The 18,988-nt window shown below is 40.0% G+C and overlaps 1 protein-coding gene across 3 annotated transcripts; it reads left to right on the plus strand.

Moving 5' to 3' along the window:
- The first annotated feature begins 393 nt into the window (after positions 1 to 393).
- On the plus strand, positions 394 to 18,182 carry LOC140133551 (solute carrier family 22 member 13-like). Of its 3 annotated transcripts, none has more exons than XM_072153858.1 (11): positions 394 to 489; positions 2,214 to 2,667; positions 4,827 to 4,930; positions 6,055 to 6,209; positions 8,128 to 8,296; positions 10,159 to 10,279; positions 10,591 to 10,685; positions 12,763 to 12,977; positions 15,125 to 15,233; positions 15,883 to 16,092; positions 17,953 to 18,182. In XM_072153858.1, the coding sequence occupies exons 2-11, from the start codon at positions 2,287 to 2,289 to the stop codon at positions 18,035 to 18,037; spliced, it is 1,644 nt and encodes a 547-aa protein (XP_072009959.1). In that variant the 5' UTR covers positions 394 to 489; positions 2,214 to 2,286; the 3' UTR covers positions 18,038 to 18,182. The 3 variants fall into 3 exon arrangements, with proteins under 3 accessions (XP_072009959.1, XP_072009961.1, XP_072009960.1); XM_072153860.1 differs by having other exon boundaries at positions 425 to 489; positions 2,448 to 2,667; XM_072153859.1 differs by lacking the exon at positions 394 to 489 and having other exon boundaries at positions 2,194 to 2,667.
- Positions 18,183 to 18,988: the final 806 nt, after the last annotated feature.

An 18,988-nucleotide genomic window follows, 5' to 3' on the forward strand; every position in this document is an offset into this window, starting at 1 on the left:
GCTGCAGTTGGAGAACTGGGGGAATCTCTTCAATCTGATGTGCTCTTTAACCCCTTCAAGACCAAGTTTTTAAAGTTTTTTGCATTTCTATTTTACACTCCCCTCCTTCCATAAGCCATATCTTATTGATTTTTACAATAGCTACATGTAAAGATGAGTGGATGCGACACCCCATGCGACACCCACATTACATTGACTAGCCATGGCTAGGATTGGCCATTTGACTGCCAATGCAGCATTATGTCGCATGGCAGACCCCGAATGCGGACGTCGGGTTCACTCATCTCTGGCTACATGTTTATATCTTTAAACACAAAATAAACAATAGGGGCACTGTCCCTTTAAACCATTGGTCAGGAGCTACACAAAGAACCTGTATAATGCAAAACAGGATGTAGCTCCTGGTGCTTTCCCACTGCTCCTACTCCACCTGATCGGCTGCTGTTTTTTATGAAGGACTTTTGAATAAAGATTATGGACTTTTATTTGGTGAGTGGTGCAGTTTTAATCATGCTTCAAATGTATATATCTTTGCAAAGCTATATGGGGGCTTGTTATTTATAGGACAAACTGTACTTTCTAGTGACACCATTTAGTATTCAGTGCTATGTACTAAGAAGCTGAAAAAAAATGTCAAATGTAGTGGAATTAGCGAAAATAAATGTATTCTGATGGGTTTCATTTTAACGTCTTTCACTGTGCAGCCCAGATGACACATCCCTTATATCCTTTGGGTTAGTATGATCGCAAAAATACCAAATTTACTTACTATGTTTATGTCTTTCATACTTGAATGGGTCATTTTTTGCCAGGATGAGATAAAGTTTTCGTTGATGTTATTTGTACTGCTGTATGAGGTTGTGCGCATTTTTCATTCAAAATTGTTTTGGGGGTGAAACATAGAAAAAGTGTAAATTTTGGTGTTTTTTTCAGTTATGGCATTGACTCCATGGGATAATAGTTTTTATATTTTGCTAGGTCTGACGATAAAAAATGTTTATTATTTTCTTTATTTTTATATGTGTTCTAGGAAAAGAGGGGTCATTTGAATCTAATATTTTTAAAACTTACTTTCATTATTATCTCAGGCCCCCCTGGGTACATGAACCATAAGGGGGTCTGATTACTTATACAATATACAGCAATACAACTGTGCTGTGTTCAGTGAAGAGATCTCACAAACCAGTGTAACAGAGTGATCCAACTCCAGCTACTATCCTGGAATATAAATGTATTTTTTACAGTCTTTCTGCTACCAACGCCAAACACTATGGTATTGTTACACAGCTCCCACTACTTTTAAGCATTTTATCATCATTTAAAAAGCAAATATGCTTAGATCCTTCTCCACTGTCAGGTGGGGGTTCCTAAATTGAAGAAGACAGCCTGGTAACACCCCCCTGACGCAAGAGAGCGTAGTTAGCATATTGGGGCTCATATACTAAGGGTCCGAATTGTGCACTTTCGTAGGGTTTCCCGACGATTTCCGATTTGCACCGAATTGCCCCGGGATTTTGGCGCACGCGATCGGACTTTCACCGGCTTTCACGCGACAGAAATCGGGGGGCGTCGGATAACCCGACGGATTCAGAAAAAACGCTGAATTTAAAAAAGAATTTGTGTCGCAAGATCAGCACTTACATGCACCAGGACGAAGACAGTGAACTCCGGCGGTCCACGGCACAGCAGTGACATCTGGTGGATATCGGGCGCAAAGACCTTAGTGAATCCCGGCAGACCCGAATCCTCGTCGGAGAATGCGCCGCTGGATCGCGACTGGACCGGGTAAGTAAATGAGCCCCATTATGTTCAGAAACGTATGAGTTTCCTTGCTTAGGAATGGTGAGGGCCAGAGAGAAAATTCCAACTAGAATCAGTGGTGACACCTAATAAAGGATTGGAGTTTTTGGAGAAAGTCCACTTTTACATTAAATTGATGTATATAATCTATGCAGCAGCTCCCATATGATGGCACAAATACACCGTGTACTTTGTCATTGACCAATACGTTATAGTAGCAAAAATGTAATGCTTTGCTGGTAAGGTATTTTCTCCAAAAAAGTCTGGACATTCAGTTACGTTAGACTTAGCTCTACGTATACTATAGAGAGAACATAAAGAAGAATAAATGAATATCTATACAGTGTAGCCATACAATGTTTACAGGTAAATATGTACATGGATTATAAATATGAGACTTTGCCTTGTTACAGGTGTCTTCTGGACAAGGGTTAAACATTAATTTCTATCTGCCTGTCTTGTGTGTTACATGACTACACGAATCAGATGACAATGACGGACTTTGGAGAAATCCTAAAAAATGTTGGGGAATTTGGACGTTTTCAGAAATCTTTAGTCTTTATGTTGTGTTTTCTTAGTTTTTTCAATGCCTTTCACATGTTTGGGCAAGTGTTTATGGAGATCTCTGTACCTCACCACTGTAATAGCAGCTGGATCCTGGAGATAAGCCCAAATCTAACAGAAGAGGAGCAGGTGAATCTAACCATCCCCCGTAATGAACATGGAAGCTACGAGCAATGCCTCATGTACACTCCAGTGGATTGGGATATTGAATCCATTCGGAGGTATGGACTTAATGACACGGAGGATTGCCGGAGTGGATGGGTGTACGATACGTCACAGCAGAAGTCCACACTGGTCACAGAGGTCTGTAAATATTTAATTCATTTGCCATTAAAATGCTAAATCACATGTAATAAATAACAAGATTTGGGATAATGACAAACTACTGGACTAGAAGACACAATGTATGGACAGACAACCTTTGTCACGTAAAGTGCTGAGTAATATCTGACAAACTGAAAGACTGACAAAAAGCAAAATGCACAATAGTGGCAACTAGAAATATGGGGAATTAGCAGTTTTATTGAATTCTTCCTAAATACATGTTGTATTTCTTTAAAAATATTAGGGAAGGCATAAAGCAACCCAATGGGGGAGATTTTTGTCACATATTAGAACAGATTCATCACTGTTTCTGATTCTGGATGCTGTTCGGTGCACTGACTTTCAGAGGCAACAACGACCCATTTGTCAGAACATTTAGAAAAAGTGTCCAAAAAAAAGTTGAAAAACCTTGATTAACGTGGACAGTGTGACCGGCAATAATGTCACAATTCTGGCGCAAGTAGATTGATAGATCTCCCCCATATTATCAAGTATTTGTAAAGTGGGAATAAAATGACAAAAGTTTTTCCAATTTTTTTGTAATTTAAAAAAATAAAAGTGTAACATGCATATGTATTCAATCCCCCTCAGTCGGTATTTTGTATTGCCACCTTGAGCTGACATGACAGGTTTGTGTCAGTTTTGCTCTTCTAGAGGCTGGAATTTTTGCCCATTCTTTCCAGCATCTCTCTAGCTCAGTCAGATTGGTTAAATAATGTTTTTGACAGTAATATTCAAGCCATAGATTCTCAATGTTATACATTGAATCTGCCTTGATGTATGATCTGCCTCGTAAATACATGAATCTGACATGATGTAAACCATTCCATTGTAGCGTTGGTAGTATGTTTAGGGTCGTTGTCCTGCTGGAAGGTGGACCTACGTCCCAGTCACAATTCCACTGAAGCCTCTTACAAGATATGGCTCCATCTATCTTGCTGTCAACTCTGATTAGGTTCCCCGCATAAAGCCTCCCCGCATCATGTTGCTGCTACCACCGTGTTTCATGGTGTGGACGGCATGCTTTGGGTAATGCACAATGTTGTCTTTCCTCTACACTCAGTATTTCGCATTTTGGTCACAAATTTTGATTGTGGAGCCCCTTCTTACATATTCTTGCTCTTTCGTCTACATAGGACTTCTTTTGGTTTGCTTTCAAAAATGTCTTTCTTCTTGCCAGACTTGTAGAGACAAAACTAATATTTGTCCCGTGGACAGATCCTCCCACTTCAGCTGTGGATCTCTCCAGAGTGACGCTGTTCCCTAGGCTGCTTCTCCTTATCATGGCTGTCGGTTTGGGTTGACGCCAATGTCTTGGTAGGTTAGCAGTTGTACCATACTACTTCCATTTACAGATGATGGATTGAACAGTCCTCACATGTTTAGAGCTTGGGTTATTTTTTGAAACCTAATCCTGCAATCCATTTTATAGACTTTTGTTTGGTGTGTTTATTGGTTTTCATGATGCTGTTTGTATACTGATGTTCTCTAAAAACCTCATTGGCCTTCACAAAAAAGCTGCAGTTATATTGAGAATAAATGACATAAATAGTTGGATCCATTGTTAGGATGTTTAGGCTTGATGTACATAGGGTCTGTATACCCACATTGGGTTATAAGTGCACACTTAATTTTTAGGGTGAGCAATTTTCATTGGGTCTCCACCGGAGTATATGCCTTGGGCCAGGTACTACTATTCAATGCATCTCTCTCCTGTTTTCTTCTTTATTTTTCTATACAACATTCTTAAGCAAGGAGGCCTCTCGGGAACCTCTGTGAACTGTAGCATTTCTTCTTCATGTCATGTCAAACTACCATGGACACTATGACAGGAGGCATGGAAAGGGTAGCCGTGCAGGTGAGAAGTATCTGCCATTCTTAACGCATATTACTGAGAATATCCATCTCATTTATTAAATACACTGTACATCTGTTAGAGATTTGGAGAAGTCTGGAGAGTGAGGGAAGCGATCACTGCCTGACTGCTTCTCCATAAATTCTTCAAACATAAGAGATTCACTTACTGGAGATTTTTCATACTAACCTAACACTATGAATGACAATAATACCAATACTTTATACATATGTGCAGCTATTATTACAACTATAAAATAATTTTATCTTGTCTTTGTTTTAAGTTTGACCTGGTTTGTAACAGAAAAGAGCAGACAGACATATGTCAGTCTATTTATATGCTTGGAATCCTTATCGGATCCGTCATTTTTGGCCCCTTAGGAGACAGGTAAGAAGAAACATTTAATATTTATTTAAAACTTTCCATATGTCAGATCATTTACTATTCTGCAGCTTTCAATCGTCAATCATAAAAATCTATCACCTGTATTCATTTACTTAGTGTTAGATAAAGCAGCCCATACTGCATATAAGGTCAACAATTCCCAAAAATTCCCAGAAATTATTACTTTCAAGTAGTCAAGCTTAACAGACCATCCATGAGTAATGAACAACATAGGCTCTGTAGGTTTGTTTTTCAGTTGAATGTGTATGTAAGTTGGAACAAGTATATTTGTCCCTGTTGGATTTTCAAATTTTCATCATGGATTAACAATAAAGCTTCATTGCGACACCTTTGATAACTCTTATTAAAGGTTGCAGCCTGGGCTAAAGTTCTGTAAATTATTGGCATCCAGAGAGCTTTACCAGAGGACACATTGGGCATAGATGTCGTCTGTAAGTCAAGTGCCCTTAAAGGGCATCTAAACAAATGGAAGGGTAGGACAGCAATCCGTCTCTAATGAGGAGCAGTTTATGGTGGTGCCCGCGGCCGAAGTTTCTGATGCCGGAAACCAGGAGTCAATATACTTGAAGGAGGGAGCCACAGCACCAAAGATGAAGTTCAAGAAGATTTATTTACATGTGCAACCAAACATGTTCAGCGCGACGTTTCGATTCGCAATGAATCTTTATCAAGCTTGATAAAGATTCATTGCGAATCGAAACGTCGCGCTGAACATGTTTGGTTGCACATGTAAATAAATCTTCTTGAACTTCATCTTTGGTGCTGTGGCTCCCTCCTTCACTTAAAGGGCATCTACCACCAGGATGAAGGATTGTAAACTAAGCACACTGACATACTAGCATGTGCCCCCTCTGGCAGGATCTGCTCTTCATTTATCTTCTTCTTCCCTTGTTTTTAAGAATAAAAGGCTTAAAAAATTATCCTAAGGGGCTCCAGTCTCTATTAAAACCTATGCAACCCGGAGCAACCTCAGGATCATTTGCATAATTTTAAAATCCTTTTTATGTAAAATGGTTATTTATATGTCTTATAAGTAAGTTATTGTTTATTTTACAGATCTTCAACCTTACAAATGCAATAATTATATCTTTTGTTAATTTTTGAAGGATCGGAAGACGTCCAGTTATATTAATCTCCATTTTATTGATGTTTTCTTTTGGTTTTGGAGCGGCATTTGTCGAAGATTTCTACGTATTTATGGTGCTGAGATGTTTGGTGGGATTCGCTACTGCAGGGATTCTGATAAACAATCTAGTTCTAGGTAAAAAAAAATGTTCAGTGCCTTTTTTTTTTACAGTTTTTTAAAATGAAAATTGTGTTATCAAATAAAAAATAATTTTATGGAGTTATAACCTCCAGATTACTTTTGTTATCCCAACCTCGAGACTATGGTCCCATACTGTAATTATAGTTTCCACTCCTTACACAACGGATTATGTATAGAGATTGTGGGGCACATTTACTTACCCGGTCCCTCTGAGTTCCCGAAACTGCAGTGCCTGTCTACAATGCACTGTGCGCCCGATATCCTGCATCTGTCGCTTCCCCGCTCAGGTCCGCCGGAGTTCACCATCTTCTTCCTGGTGCATGTAAGTGCATTGGTTGTGACATAATTTTAATCTTAAATCCTGCACTCAGTCCAAATCAGTCGGATCGTCTGACGGAACCCCCCCTCTGTTTATGTCCCATGAAAGCCGGCGCCGCTTACTATAATCTGGTTCCATTCGACACAAAACCAGGCACATGTTAAAAAAGCCCCCAGAACCCTATCACAATATACAACAACTGATAACACCCTCACACAATATCACTGGTTCACAGTTGGAAGACTTGGCCGGCTGACTTACTGGTAATGACACTTGCTGAGGGTTGACTTCGAATTTATCATACCATGGAATTTATCATAAATATGATGGAAGCCCTGTCCCCCTCTTTTACACCAGTGGGTGGTTGCCTCTCACTGGGTCAGGCGCAGATTTGCGCAAAAAACTTTGAAAGTTCAATGGTAAATGTTTTCGGGCTATGGAAAGAACGCCCATACCTCCCCACTCTATCACCGTCTATGCCCCCCTTCATGCCCTATCTTGTCTTGGAGGTGGCGTGAAGGGAAAATAATCACAATTAATAGTGGTAAGCAAGTAATCCTGAATATTTCATGGCTTGTATGCCCTAAAACCTGTCCTTAGTTGTCGATACTGCTCTATTTTTAACCTCCTTGTTCATCACAATCACGTTTAATACTACAACTGATGTCACTATGATGTCCCTCATACTGTATATGAAACATAATCTCAATACCAAAATTTACCACATTGTGACCCCCAACATATAAACACCCCTCTCGGTATACTATATAGTATACTGTACTATGCCACCTTATTCTATTTAATTGTATTAATAAGCTGTAAGTATGCAGCATGTACAGTACTATGAAGCCGGAGGAGCATCATTGAAGAGGAGGTGCCAAGAGCTATATAAGGGCCTGTGGGCTGTCAAGTGTCCCAAATCCACCGGACAGGTTTTCTTTAACCCATCCAAGATCCTGCTGGTAGAAGTCAGAGCATCACTGATCATAAGAGACAGGAAATGTGTATGAGTACAGATATTTCTCCTATAAGTCACTAACTACATTGTTATATACTCTAATTATTAATAAGTAACTAGTATCTACCACTACATGGTCACTGTATGGTGGAATACTGGTTGACCTGGGTTAGAGGCCCACTGGGATGGGTTTTGTTCCCCCCCCCCTCATGCTGAACCCCTAGCTATGCTTCTGGGTAGGATAGATGTTGAGTCTCACAGTAAATGTTTCCAAAGGGCAGACCCCAGGATATATTCCAACATGCTGGTCACATTCTAATTTAATAATAAGAAAAATTCCTTTATTTATATAGCACTCACAGATTACACAGCGCTGCATAGAGTTTGCCAAATCAGCCGGTGTCTCCATGGGGCTCACAATTTAATCAACCTTCAAGTATGTTTTGGGGTATGGGAGGAAACCCACACAAACACGGAGAGAACATACAAACTCTTTGCAGATGTTGACCTGGATGAGACTTGAAACCAGGACCCCAGCGCAGCAAGGCTGTAGTGTGAACCCCTGAGCCACCGTGCTGGCCTGTGCTCAGAAAGCATTAGGAAGACCATATAAATGTATCATTTTTCTTTTTCAGTTGCTGAATGGGTGGGACCATCACAGCGGGCCTATGCCACAATCACTGGTCATGTATGTTTCGCAGTAGGACTAATGGTGCTAGCTGGAATGGGATATGCTTTGAGGAACTGGAGGTTGCTGCAGATTGCTTGCTCTGCACCATCTGCTTTGTTAGTCTTCTATATTTGGTAAGATATCCTTATCACATGGTGTATTATGCAATACCCATATTATACAGTCACACAGTCTGGCTGATAAAAGCTCAAGGAGAAATAGTTTACTGAACAGAACTTCAGTCTTGATGACTCAGTTTGTAGGGGAATAAGTGTTGGTGGTTATGTGACCATAGTGCCTCATAAGTGGTCTCCGTCACAGGAGTAAGAAGAGGAACATTAAACTGTTCTTGGTGTCCTCAAAGGACCAAAGGGTCACACCTTAATGGTGGCAGTCAGAGAGAGGTTTCTGTCTTATTTTAACATAACCCTCCTTGGTCTAATCCCTTTTAATATTTAATATTAAAGGACAACTGGTATTCATCAGTTGATAAGAAATAATTATTCTTCTGCTCACTGTCCATAATCTTAAGACCAGAAACAGGTGAATAACAGCTCTTGACACATGTCCAGGGCAAGGATACGATAGTCCAACAGTAGGTCAATGAAGACGAGGGCCAAAATGTAATGGCAAGAGATCAGTGATTAGCACCTGCTAAAAGTGGTCCAAGTTTGAAAAACTATTGAACCGACAGGGACATGGTTGTCTTAGGCTCATGAGTGCACACAGGGAGTGAAGACATGCCCATTCTCTTAAATCACTCCTGTTGTACAAACTACTGCAAATGTTAAAGGGGTTTACTAATGAAGGACATCTACCCCCTTACTACGGATAAATACTGTATATACTCGAGTATAAGCCGGCCCGAGTATAAGCCGAGGCTCCTAATTTTACTACAAAAAACTGGCAAAACCTATTGACTTGATTATAAGCCGAGGGTGGGAAATGCATTGGTCACTGTCTCCCCCCAGAACATAGCTATTTAGCCCCTTGCGCACCAGTATATAGCCAGCTAGCCCCTTGCCCCCAGTAAATAGCTAGCAAACCCCCTGCCCCTCAGTAGATAGCCAGCCCTTTACCACAGTATATAGCTAGCCAAACCCCAGCCCATCAGTTTATAGCCAGCCGGCCCCCTGTATATAAAAAGCCCCTGCCCCTGTATATAGCCAGCCTCCTGCCCCGAGTATATAGCCAGCCTCCTGCCCCCAATATATAGCCAGTCCCCTGTATGTAGCCAACCCCTTGCCCCCAGTATATAGCCAGGCAGCAAGTCCCATGTATATAGCCAGTCCCCTGTCCGCAGTATATAGCCAGTCCTCTACCCCAATATATAGCCTGCCTGCCCAAGATTATAACCAGTCCCTTTCCCTCAGTGTATAGCCAGCCCCTGTCCCAGTATATAGACAGCCAGTTTCCTGTATATAGCCAGCCAGTCCCCTGTATATAGCCAGCTAGCCCCTTTATATAGCTAGCTAGACCCTGTATATAGCCAACCGATCCCCTGTATACAGCCAGCCAGTACCCTACATTTAGCCAGCCAGTATCCTGTATATAGCCAGTCAGTCCCCTGTATATAACCAGCCCTTGTACATAGCTAGCCAGTCCCCTTTATTTAGCCAGCTAGTATATATAGCCAGCCAGCCCCTGTATATAGCCAGCCAGCCATGAGCCTGGGGATCATGAAGAGGACCTTCTAGGGGGGGGGGGGTCAGAAAGGTGAGTGCAGCGTTTGTTTATTTATTTATATAACCAAGTATAAGCCAGGTAGTGCTTTTTCAGCACAAAAATTTTGTTGAAAAACTCGCTTTATACTTGAGTATATACGGTATCTAATCTCAACTGTCAGACTATGCCCCCCATCAGCTATGTGACGAGCTTGTCCTGCACTCCGTAGACAGCTATCCCTGGCTTCCAATACAATGCAAGACATGAGTCAATGGTGGATTTGCCTATTTTTTTAAACTTGTTTATTATCAATTCTTACAATACGACATAGGTTGCTTCCAGAATCTCCCCGCTGGCTTCTGGCTAAAGGCAAAAATGAAAAAGCTAAAGAACTTCTCCAGAAGGCAGCACATATGAACAAACGGGTGTTATCTGAAGATGTACTGCAGCAGGTAAAAATATAAAGATATAGAGGGGAATTCAATATGGGTTGTGCACCACAATAATCTATTACAGTGTGGAAGCTGACAGCTAGTTGGAAAAACCACAGTCATATCCTATGACACTTTGTAGAATTAATATGCCTATCATTTAGGTAGAACAAAACTGTTTTTTTACTCTAAGACCTAACTACGGCGTATAAACTATTGTATAATATGGCAGGCATACAGAAAGGAAGCAACTACTTACCATAGACACAAATGAGCATAAGAGAATGAAAAATTATACAAATTTTATTATTATTTCCTATTTTAATTTTAAGCTTCAGGAAGAAAAACAGACGAAATCTGGCAACATGATAGATCTCTTTAGGACTCCAACTCTTAGAAAACATACCCTCATTATGTGTTTGGTGTGGTAAGTTCTGGACAAAACTGAAATATAATTGTGAAAGGTATAAAGTGACTACACAAATACCCTTTAATCAAAAACTGTGGTGGATATCCAGAAGAAAGCCAAGGTTGTTGCTTAGGTTTCTGGATTTTCATATCTATACAATGGAGATTATCTACACTTTGTCATCTGTCGCGGTTTCAATGGTGATTCCCACGCTGCCACCACTGTAAGATAGAGCAGGAAATTCATTGATTATTACTGGAAAGCTGAGACATTTTTGTAGGATGATTTTAAGACCACCTCAAAATACAATCCAAATTCCTCATTGTGAACAGGACCTAACAACACGAATTCTAGTGTATTTAGTATTTTAGACACCATCATGGCAAATACTTATCCATAAGTACACGCAGAGTCTTAACTACTACTGAAATCTGAAAAGGGAGATTTAGCTTTTTAAATGACAATGTTGTTAGTTGAGAATATGTGAACATGAGTTTGGATTTATTAAACAAGGGAAATTGCTGGAAGGAGCCTTTGACAACAATTCCAATGATACCTGTATCATGCTGCTGGCTACCTCCTAGCCTGAGATATATCTGGCATAACATAATTTCTTATTATATAATCGAGTAGATGCCAACCCGAGTATAAGCCGAGACCCCTAATTTTACCACCAAAAAGTGGGAAAACCTATTGACTCAAGTATAAGCCGAGGGTGAGGTTTTTCAGCACATTTTTCGTGCTGAAAAACTCTGCTTATAGATGAGTATACACGGTAAATCAGATTCAGCTATTCCTGATGTGGGTGGGTACTTCCAGCTCAGGACACTGAAGCCAAAACAGGACAGCATGTTTATAATTGTCTCATCTGAAGCATGTGATTAGTCACATGCTTCAGACATCACTAAAGGTCCTCAGCCCCTCTTAACAAGCCTCCTGTCATCTCTAGCTGTTCTATATGGTTTCCCATGGTTACTAGAAAGCATGGCAAATGGAGATTAGCCTAGGGGGCAAGGTAAAACCTCTGCTAGCTGCTAACTCCTGCAGATAGCTAATTAGAGTAAATTAGAGAACTAATTATTTTTGCTTAGTGCAGAGTTAGGCAAAAGTTTTTATACTTTACAGTTGTACTTTAAGTAGTAATATCTACTGGAGTCTGTTTTGCCTCCAAAACTCTGGGATTTCTTTCAGGGGGAAATTTTGAAGGTCAAATTCTGCCATCAAACAGTTACAAACTTTTTGGATTTATTTGTGTACAGTTGTGGTTTCCCAAGTGATGTGACCACTACAGGAGAAAACTAGAATTACATAGACATTGAAATACAAGTTCTAATCTAAATCTAAAGCTGTCCATACATATTAGCTTTGGGCCAAGTGGCTTACCATCTAATGTGCATGTCCAGCGTAGCCAAAATTAATTTAGTACAGGCGGTCCCCTACTTAAGAACACTCGACTTACATACGACCCCTAGTTACAAACGGACCACTGGATATTGGTAATTTACTGTACTTTAGCCCTAGGCTACAATGATCAGCTATAACAGTTATCGAAGGTGTCTGTAATGAAGCTTTATTGTTAATCCTGATTCTTATGACAACCCAACATTTTTAAAATCCAAGTGTCACAGAGACCAAAAAAGTTCTGTCTGGGGTTACAATGATAAAATATACAGTTCTGACTTACATACAAATTCAATTTAAGAACAAACCTACAGACCCTATCTTGTATGTAACCCGGACACTGCCTGTATATCATCATTTATTATTATTATCATGTCATGCCAGATGCTTTGTTTCCCTAAGATACCACTTTTCCCAATTGAACACCCAAAAGAACTAGACAGAAATCAGTTGCATGTGTGTAGTTCATTAGGAATAGCAGTGAACTAAATTAACAGCCGGCCACCAATAATTAACGATGAAAGGTCAGTGCTTGGAAAAAGTTCTCCCTCTGGTTAACAGAAGAAGGTTGCAAAATGAGGACCCTACTATGAAAGAGCAAACAGCTTCGATTTACTGAATGCACCACCTCAGATTATTCTTATTGATTTACTTGACTATGTAACAAGTAACAATGGTCTTTTCAATTTTCTAGGTTTGTGAATGCTTTAGTGTATTATGGCCTTAGTTTGAGTGTGGGAAACTTTGGGTTTGACATTTATCTCACCCAACTAATATTTGGAGCTGTTGAAATCCCTGCTCGACTTGGATCCATGTTCTCAGTGCAATTCTTTGGAAGAAAGTTGAGTCAGGCAATATATTTATTGCTGGGAGGAACTGCTTGTCTCATCATCATTGCAATACCAGAAAGTAAGTAATGTAAAGACTCATATAGGCCTAAGCATATAGCAGAATGTACCAGTCACGCTACAAATCAAGACAAAACATGTACCACCACAATATCTGGTACATCCTCTCTCCTCGATCACCCTGGTGGAACAGTGTACAGCATTGGGGGCTTAACATTTTCTACTTGACCTAGGGAATGTGGCTCTAGAGCTTTAAATGGACCTTGAAAGAACAATCCCTTTAAATTTATCTTTAGCCCGACCCCCACCTCTTCATGCAGGCAGGTTTCGGTAGCAGGATGGCTACTATTATTGCTATTTCCCTTGTTACCTTGTAGTTAGTGCTTAAGTTGCATCTATGATGTATGCTCTTGCTTAATAGAAAAAATATTATGCCCATAGCTGATCATATTCTATATATTCATACATGACAGGTACAAAGGTATGGATATTACTTCCAAATAAACACATGGAACACTTTAAATTTCAGAAGACTAGACGTGCCAAAGCTATGACAAAGATGAGCGGACCCAAACTTTATAAATAGAAAAAAAGACAATAGGGGCACTTCTCTGTGGCCACTTCAGGGACCTTGAGCAAACAAATAGGTGGTGCTCTAACTTGTAGGTAAAGTCTTTTTCACAGTGACTGGATTGCCACAAGAAAGGAAAAATTCACCACTAAAAATGTCCACTTTTTATTTTATGTCTTCTTAAAAAAGGTACATTAACGGTCCAGGGGGGTGTACGAGCAGGGGGATTCGGGATCGCCGAGTGTGACAGATGTGTCACGCTTGGAGACTTTGTCAATTAGGCTCATGGAGATTTATAGCCATTGACGCTCCTCTAGGGGATTCTGGGGATGCTGATGTTAAGGGGACTGGCTTTCAAGGTAGCAAAAAAAGGCATTGTTTTCCTGGTCCCACCATGAAAAATACATTTGCATATTTCCTCTGAGAGATCTGTCACGGCCTGTAATACACCTCCAATCATCTCCAATATTGCCATTTACAAAAATATAGTATAATGATACATGGCAGGCATATTCAGACTCCGTAGGGTTAAAGTTCCCATTTGGTGTCTATAAATACAGTATAAGGCCACATGCACACTGCCGTTACCCGCTGTACCGTAGCACGGCAGCGCGCGTGGAGAGGAGGAGGAGGTGAACGCTGCCCCTCTCCATAGGAACATATGGTGCACGGTGCCATAATACGTGAAAAGATAGGACATGTCCTATCTTTTCCCGGGTTACGGAGCAGTATGGTGCCAGAAGTGGGAGGCAGCGTACCGCTCCTGTAGGGCGCCATGTACCCATTGCCGTCTATAGAGGACGTATATCGCCCGTATATATGTCGGGCGTATATACAGCCCCCATGTGGCAGTGTGAATGCAGCCTAAAAATGGAAAAAAAACCCTAAAAATTCAAATCACCCCCCTATCCCTAGAATACATAAAAATAATAAACACGTTAGGTATTGCCGTGTCGCAAATGTCCCAATCTATCAAAATAAAACTATTTATAAAAACTGTTGTTTCTGGTGTTAAATCCCATAACAGCAAATAGTGCTCAACCTATTTGCTTCTTTCTTGCTGCTTTGTAATTCATAAAAATAATATTAAAAAGTTGTACAATTCAAAAATTCATCATGTCCCACAAAAAATAACACTTTCTACAGTTCCATACACCAAAGTTATTTGCATCAGCTTATGGCAATACATAGGAATTTTTTTTAATAAATTAAAAACTGATAGAAATTTGGTATCCAGGGGATTAAGGGGTGGTGTCATTTAGAGCGCACACTAAAAGCCGTACAAACATTGTCCCCAAAACTGGTGCAAATACATTTTTGTCAATTTTATTTGGAATGTTATTCCTGTCTTCCGGTACGCGACATGGAATATTCAATTATAGGAAGTACAATTATAGGAAGAAAACAGGCCTAGATAAAGCTTCGTAAATAAAAAACTAAAAAAAAGTTAAAGACATTTAAAAGAGGATAGTGACAAATGGAAATTCAATACTAAAAAAGGGATTATAGAAATATGGCAGTAGAATTGGACCCTTAATACTTTGCACATTCTTATTAATGTATCTGCCCCTTATATTTTACTTAAACAATCTCCTCATATAAAACCGATGTGTAAAATATAACTGTGTCGTTTTTAGAATTGTCTATCGTGATCACGGTGCTGGCAGTAATTGGAAAATTTGCAACTGCATCTTCCTATTCAGTTTGTTATATATACGCAGCGGAGCTGTTCCCCACTGTCATCAGGTAAGCTGTATATAGGCAAACATATCCATGGTCTCTTACCTTCTAAAATCAACTTTTAAAATTATGCTAATGAAACAGAAGGGTGTTACTCCCTGCGTGCTGCAGCTCCAAAGGCTGTTTCACTGTCTTCCCTCTGCCTGTACTCTCACACATTGAGCAGGGGGGACGTGCATGCTGTAACACCCACAGTACCCCATTTGGCTCATAAGCATAATTCAAAAAGTTGATTTTAGAAGAGAGGTGACCATGGATAACAAATATAAGAAGATTACCACAGTCATGGTGTCTGGATCTATGAGTAAGTGTCCAGGGTTTATCATGATGGATTTTGATGGTAGATTTCCTTTAATAAAGGTTATTAGAAAATGTACTATTTTTAGTAAATATTATTATGGTACATTAATATTATACATTTACTATCAGCTGTATTATTGATTAGTACAATTATGTTAAAGGCCTTGTTATCATTTATGGAAAATCCACACATATTATCTGCTCATCTTGTATGAATTCCCCAGACATCAATCTGTGGCTCAAGAGCTCAGGGAAACATTGCGGAGCTACATTATTAGTGTTCACTGTAGATGTATTCTTGACTATGGTTTACACATATTTTGTATTACCTTTACAACAACTCTCCATATTCCAGGCAAAATGGAGTAGGACTTTGCTCTATGACATCCCGATTAGCTGGAATAATGGCTCCACTTATTAGTATTTTGGAAAAATATCACCCAGCTATACCGATGGCCGTTTATGGAAGTGGTCCCATCATCGGAGGTCTTCTTTGCTTCTTTTTACCAGAAACACAGGGCAGAGATCTTCAGGACCATACATTTGAAGACAATGATATTCCAAGGTAATAAAATTTTTATGTTTCTAACCTTCTAAAAGACTTCCCATGTTCAAGGAGTTGTCCACATTCTTCAAATAATTGATATGTTTTGTTTAAGGAATAGTTGACAATATACTCTCTGTATCAATCCCTCACGGTTTTCTAGATCCCTGCTTGCTGTTGTTCTATAGAAAGCTTTTAAGTTTACTTTCAGTTGACAGAAATCTGTCCATGATCATGTGATGGGCATACAGGTGCACAAGCCATTAGTATCACACAGCTCTGATTACTTACTGTGATATTAATGGCTCATGAACCTGTCCATCCATGACCAAGGACAGATCTCTATAGACTGGACGTAAACATAGAAGCTTTCTATAGTAGGTCAGCAAGCAGAGATCTAGAAGACTGTAAGGAATTGATGCAGAATGTATATTGGAAAGTTGAATAACAATATTAATTGCCAATCACATATTATCAAGGGAGGTTAAAGGTAACCTATCAAGCCCATTACACCTGCATTGCAAAGATGCCTTACTATGAGTATTTTTTTTTATTACAATATAACTGTGTATTTTAACTTACCGGGCTTCCTGCCAGAATCTTTGGCTGAGTCTCGGGGAAGTTTTTGGTTTAGATGCATTTAAAAAAAAACACTTTGTGCTCAATCCCTTCTCCCTCCATTCAGCCTCCTCAGCTCTCAGCCCCCTACTTTCTGCTCATTTACAGCCTTCCCTATACCACTAATGTCAGCTCACCACACGGCGAGCTCCGTCCCTGTATGAGCAGGGGAGAGGATTTAAGCGTGAGCAGAAAGGATGGAGCTTAGGAGTGTGGATGAGGGAGGAGGGATTGAGCAGAGACAAGATAAGTGTTTTTTAAATGTATCCAAACCAAAAACCCCTGGGACTCACCACAGGATGCTGGCAGGGAGCCAGGGAAGTTAAAGTACACAATTATATTGTCATGAAAATGTTTAGAGAGGGGACAAATGCATCATTGAAATGTAGGTGTAATGGGCATTTGAAAACTGTGTTTAGTGAAAATGAGGTCCCTTTAAGGATTGAGATCTGGAAACCTCAGGCCTATCCTTCACTTTGCTGTGGAATTGTATTTTTTACTTTGAACCTTCCAGAGTTCCTTCCTGGATTCATATCAGTGAAATACATCATCTAAGCCTAGCCCTGGAAACAAAAATGTACTGTTTATTCATTTAAAATATGTACAAAACTCTACAGAAAGACTAACATGCAAAAGCCGGATGATGCTCCAACGGATGGGATGTTCTTCACAAATCTTGTAGATACCCAACTTGGCATAACTCGTTTAATAGTGATACGGTGCATTTATTGCAAGTACACTTAAGGGAGGAGATTTATCAGGCTTGATGTTAACCCTGCCCCTTTGCTCGTGCCTTGGCCTCTTGATATATCTGGTGCCCAACTGGGTGGCCATACAATTCTACGCCAGATCCTTCCCAATGTAGAATTGCACTATAACCTTCGCCAGGTTAAAGCTTGTGCGCAGGTGCAGGAAACCCCCTCCTCCCATTGCCCAACTGTGTGGCCAGGAAGGGCTCAATCGGTGTTGAGGTGGTGCATAGGGGGGAAATAGTTGCAACTCCTGGTGATTCGCCAGGAATTGTGACTATATCAGGGTTTGAACTCCAGTAGAAGGCGTGATAAAGCCCCCATTAAGGGCTGTAAATAGTTTCTAGTCTTATTTGATCAATAACTATCATTCTATTATTACAGGCTCTTAATTGTAATATTGGGAGCCCATCTATATCACTGTAATAATTTAACATTAATATACTGTCATTTATAAGGAAAGATAATTTGATTTCTTTCACCAATGTATAAAAAATGTTTTACTTTCTTTTAGGTCAAATGGCTTGCCAAAGAGTCAATTATTAAGTGATTCACAGACACTTCATGAGGGACCGGATGAAAAGAGCACTCGGCTATAAGCTGGATGACGGACAGCCATCTTCATAATTCTTCTTCTGAGTCTCAATAAATCCACTCCAGAAACCTAGGAAAAGGAAACCATTCATTGACACATTTTTTTGCTGCAATATCCTCTTTAAGCCCTTCTGTTCAGCTCTGCTACATTTGTTGGACATTTATAAAATTTTATTGTAAATAAATATTTACATCAACCTTTTAATTTGCCCAGTTGGAGTTAAAAATTTGTTGGAGTTTGGATTTTGTTTATAGAAGAGGACCTGTCCTTTACTAAAGTAAGCAGCTCCTAGCGCTACCGCATTTTTAGCAGTGTTAATACGGCAGTCACCACCTCCTTGTACCGCCCCTTCATGAATACGCCAGACCACTGTGAGCTTGGCCCGATGTTCCTATGGTACGGGGGCTGCAGTGTCTGCTAGATTTATCAGAGGGTTCCAATAAAGCCAGCAGTTTATCATTGCTACATCTGGGGTAGCGCTAGGAGCTGCTTACTTCAGTAAGCAGCTCCTAGTGCTTTTCTTTTTAGTGTGTCGCAGCTTCTTACTCCCTGACTCAACACAAAATTCTGCTGATAAAGGAGCGTGTTCACATCAACATGAGGCCCAATGAGTGGAGAAATGGCCTTCATTTGTCTGCAATATAATACAGGTGGTCCACTATTTAAGGACACCTGACTTAAAGGCGACTCCTAGATACAGATGGACCCCTCTGCCTACTGTGACCTTTGGTGAAGTTCTCGGGTTTCTACTTTAGTCCCAGGCTGCAATGATTAGCTGTAAGGCATCTGTAATGAAGGTTTATTGATAATACTTGTTCCCATTACGGCAAAAAAATTTGAAAATCGAATTGTCACTGGGACAAAAAAAATTTGTCTGGAGAAAGAATTATGAAATATAGAGTTTTGACAAACAAATTCAACTTAAAGAACCTATTTTGTATGTAAGCTGGGGAAC

The sequence above is a fragment of the Engystomops pustulosus genome, chromosome 5, assembly GCF_040894005.1.
Source record: "Engystomops pustulosus chromosome 5, aEngPut4.maternal, whole genome shotgun sequence".
NCBI lineage: Eukaryota > Metazoa > Chordata > Amphibia > Anura > Leptodactylidae > Engystomops > Engystomops pustulosus.

Coding starts and splice junctions, on each gene's coding strand:
- LOC140133551 (XM_072153858.1), top strand. CDS start 2,287: ATGACAATGACGGACTTTGGAGAAATCCTAAAAAATGTTGGGGAATTT. Junction 2,668..4,826: donor AGTCCACACTGGTCACAGAG/GTCTGTAAATAT, acceptor CTTTGTTTTAAG/TTTGACCTGGTTTGTAACAG. Junction 12,978..15,124: donor CATCATTGCAATACCAGAAA/GTAAGTAATGTA, acceptor TGTCGTTTTTAG/AATTGTCTATCGTGATCACG.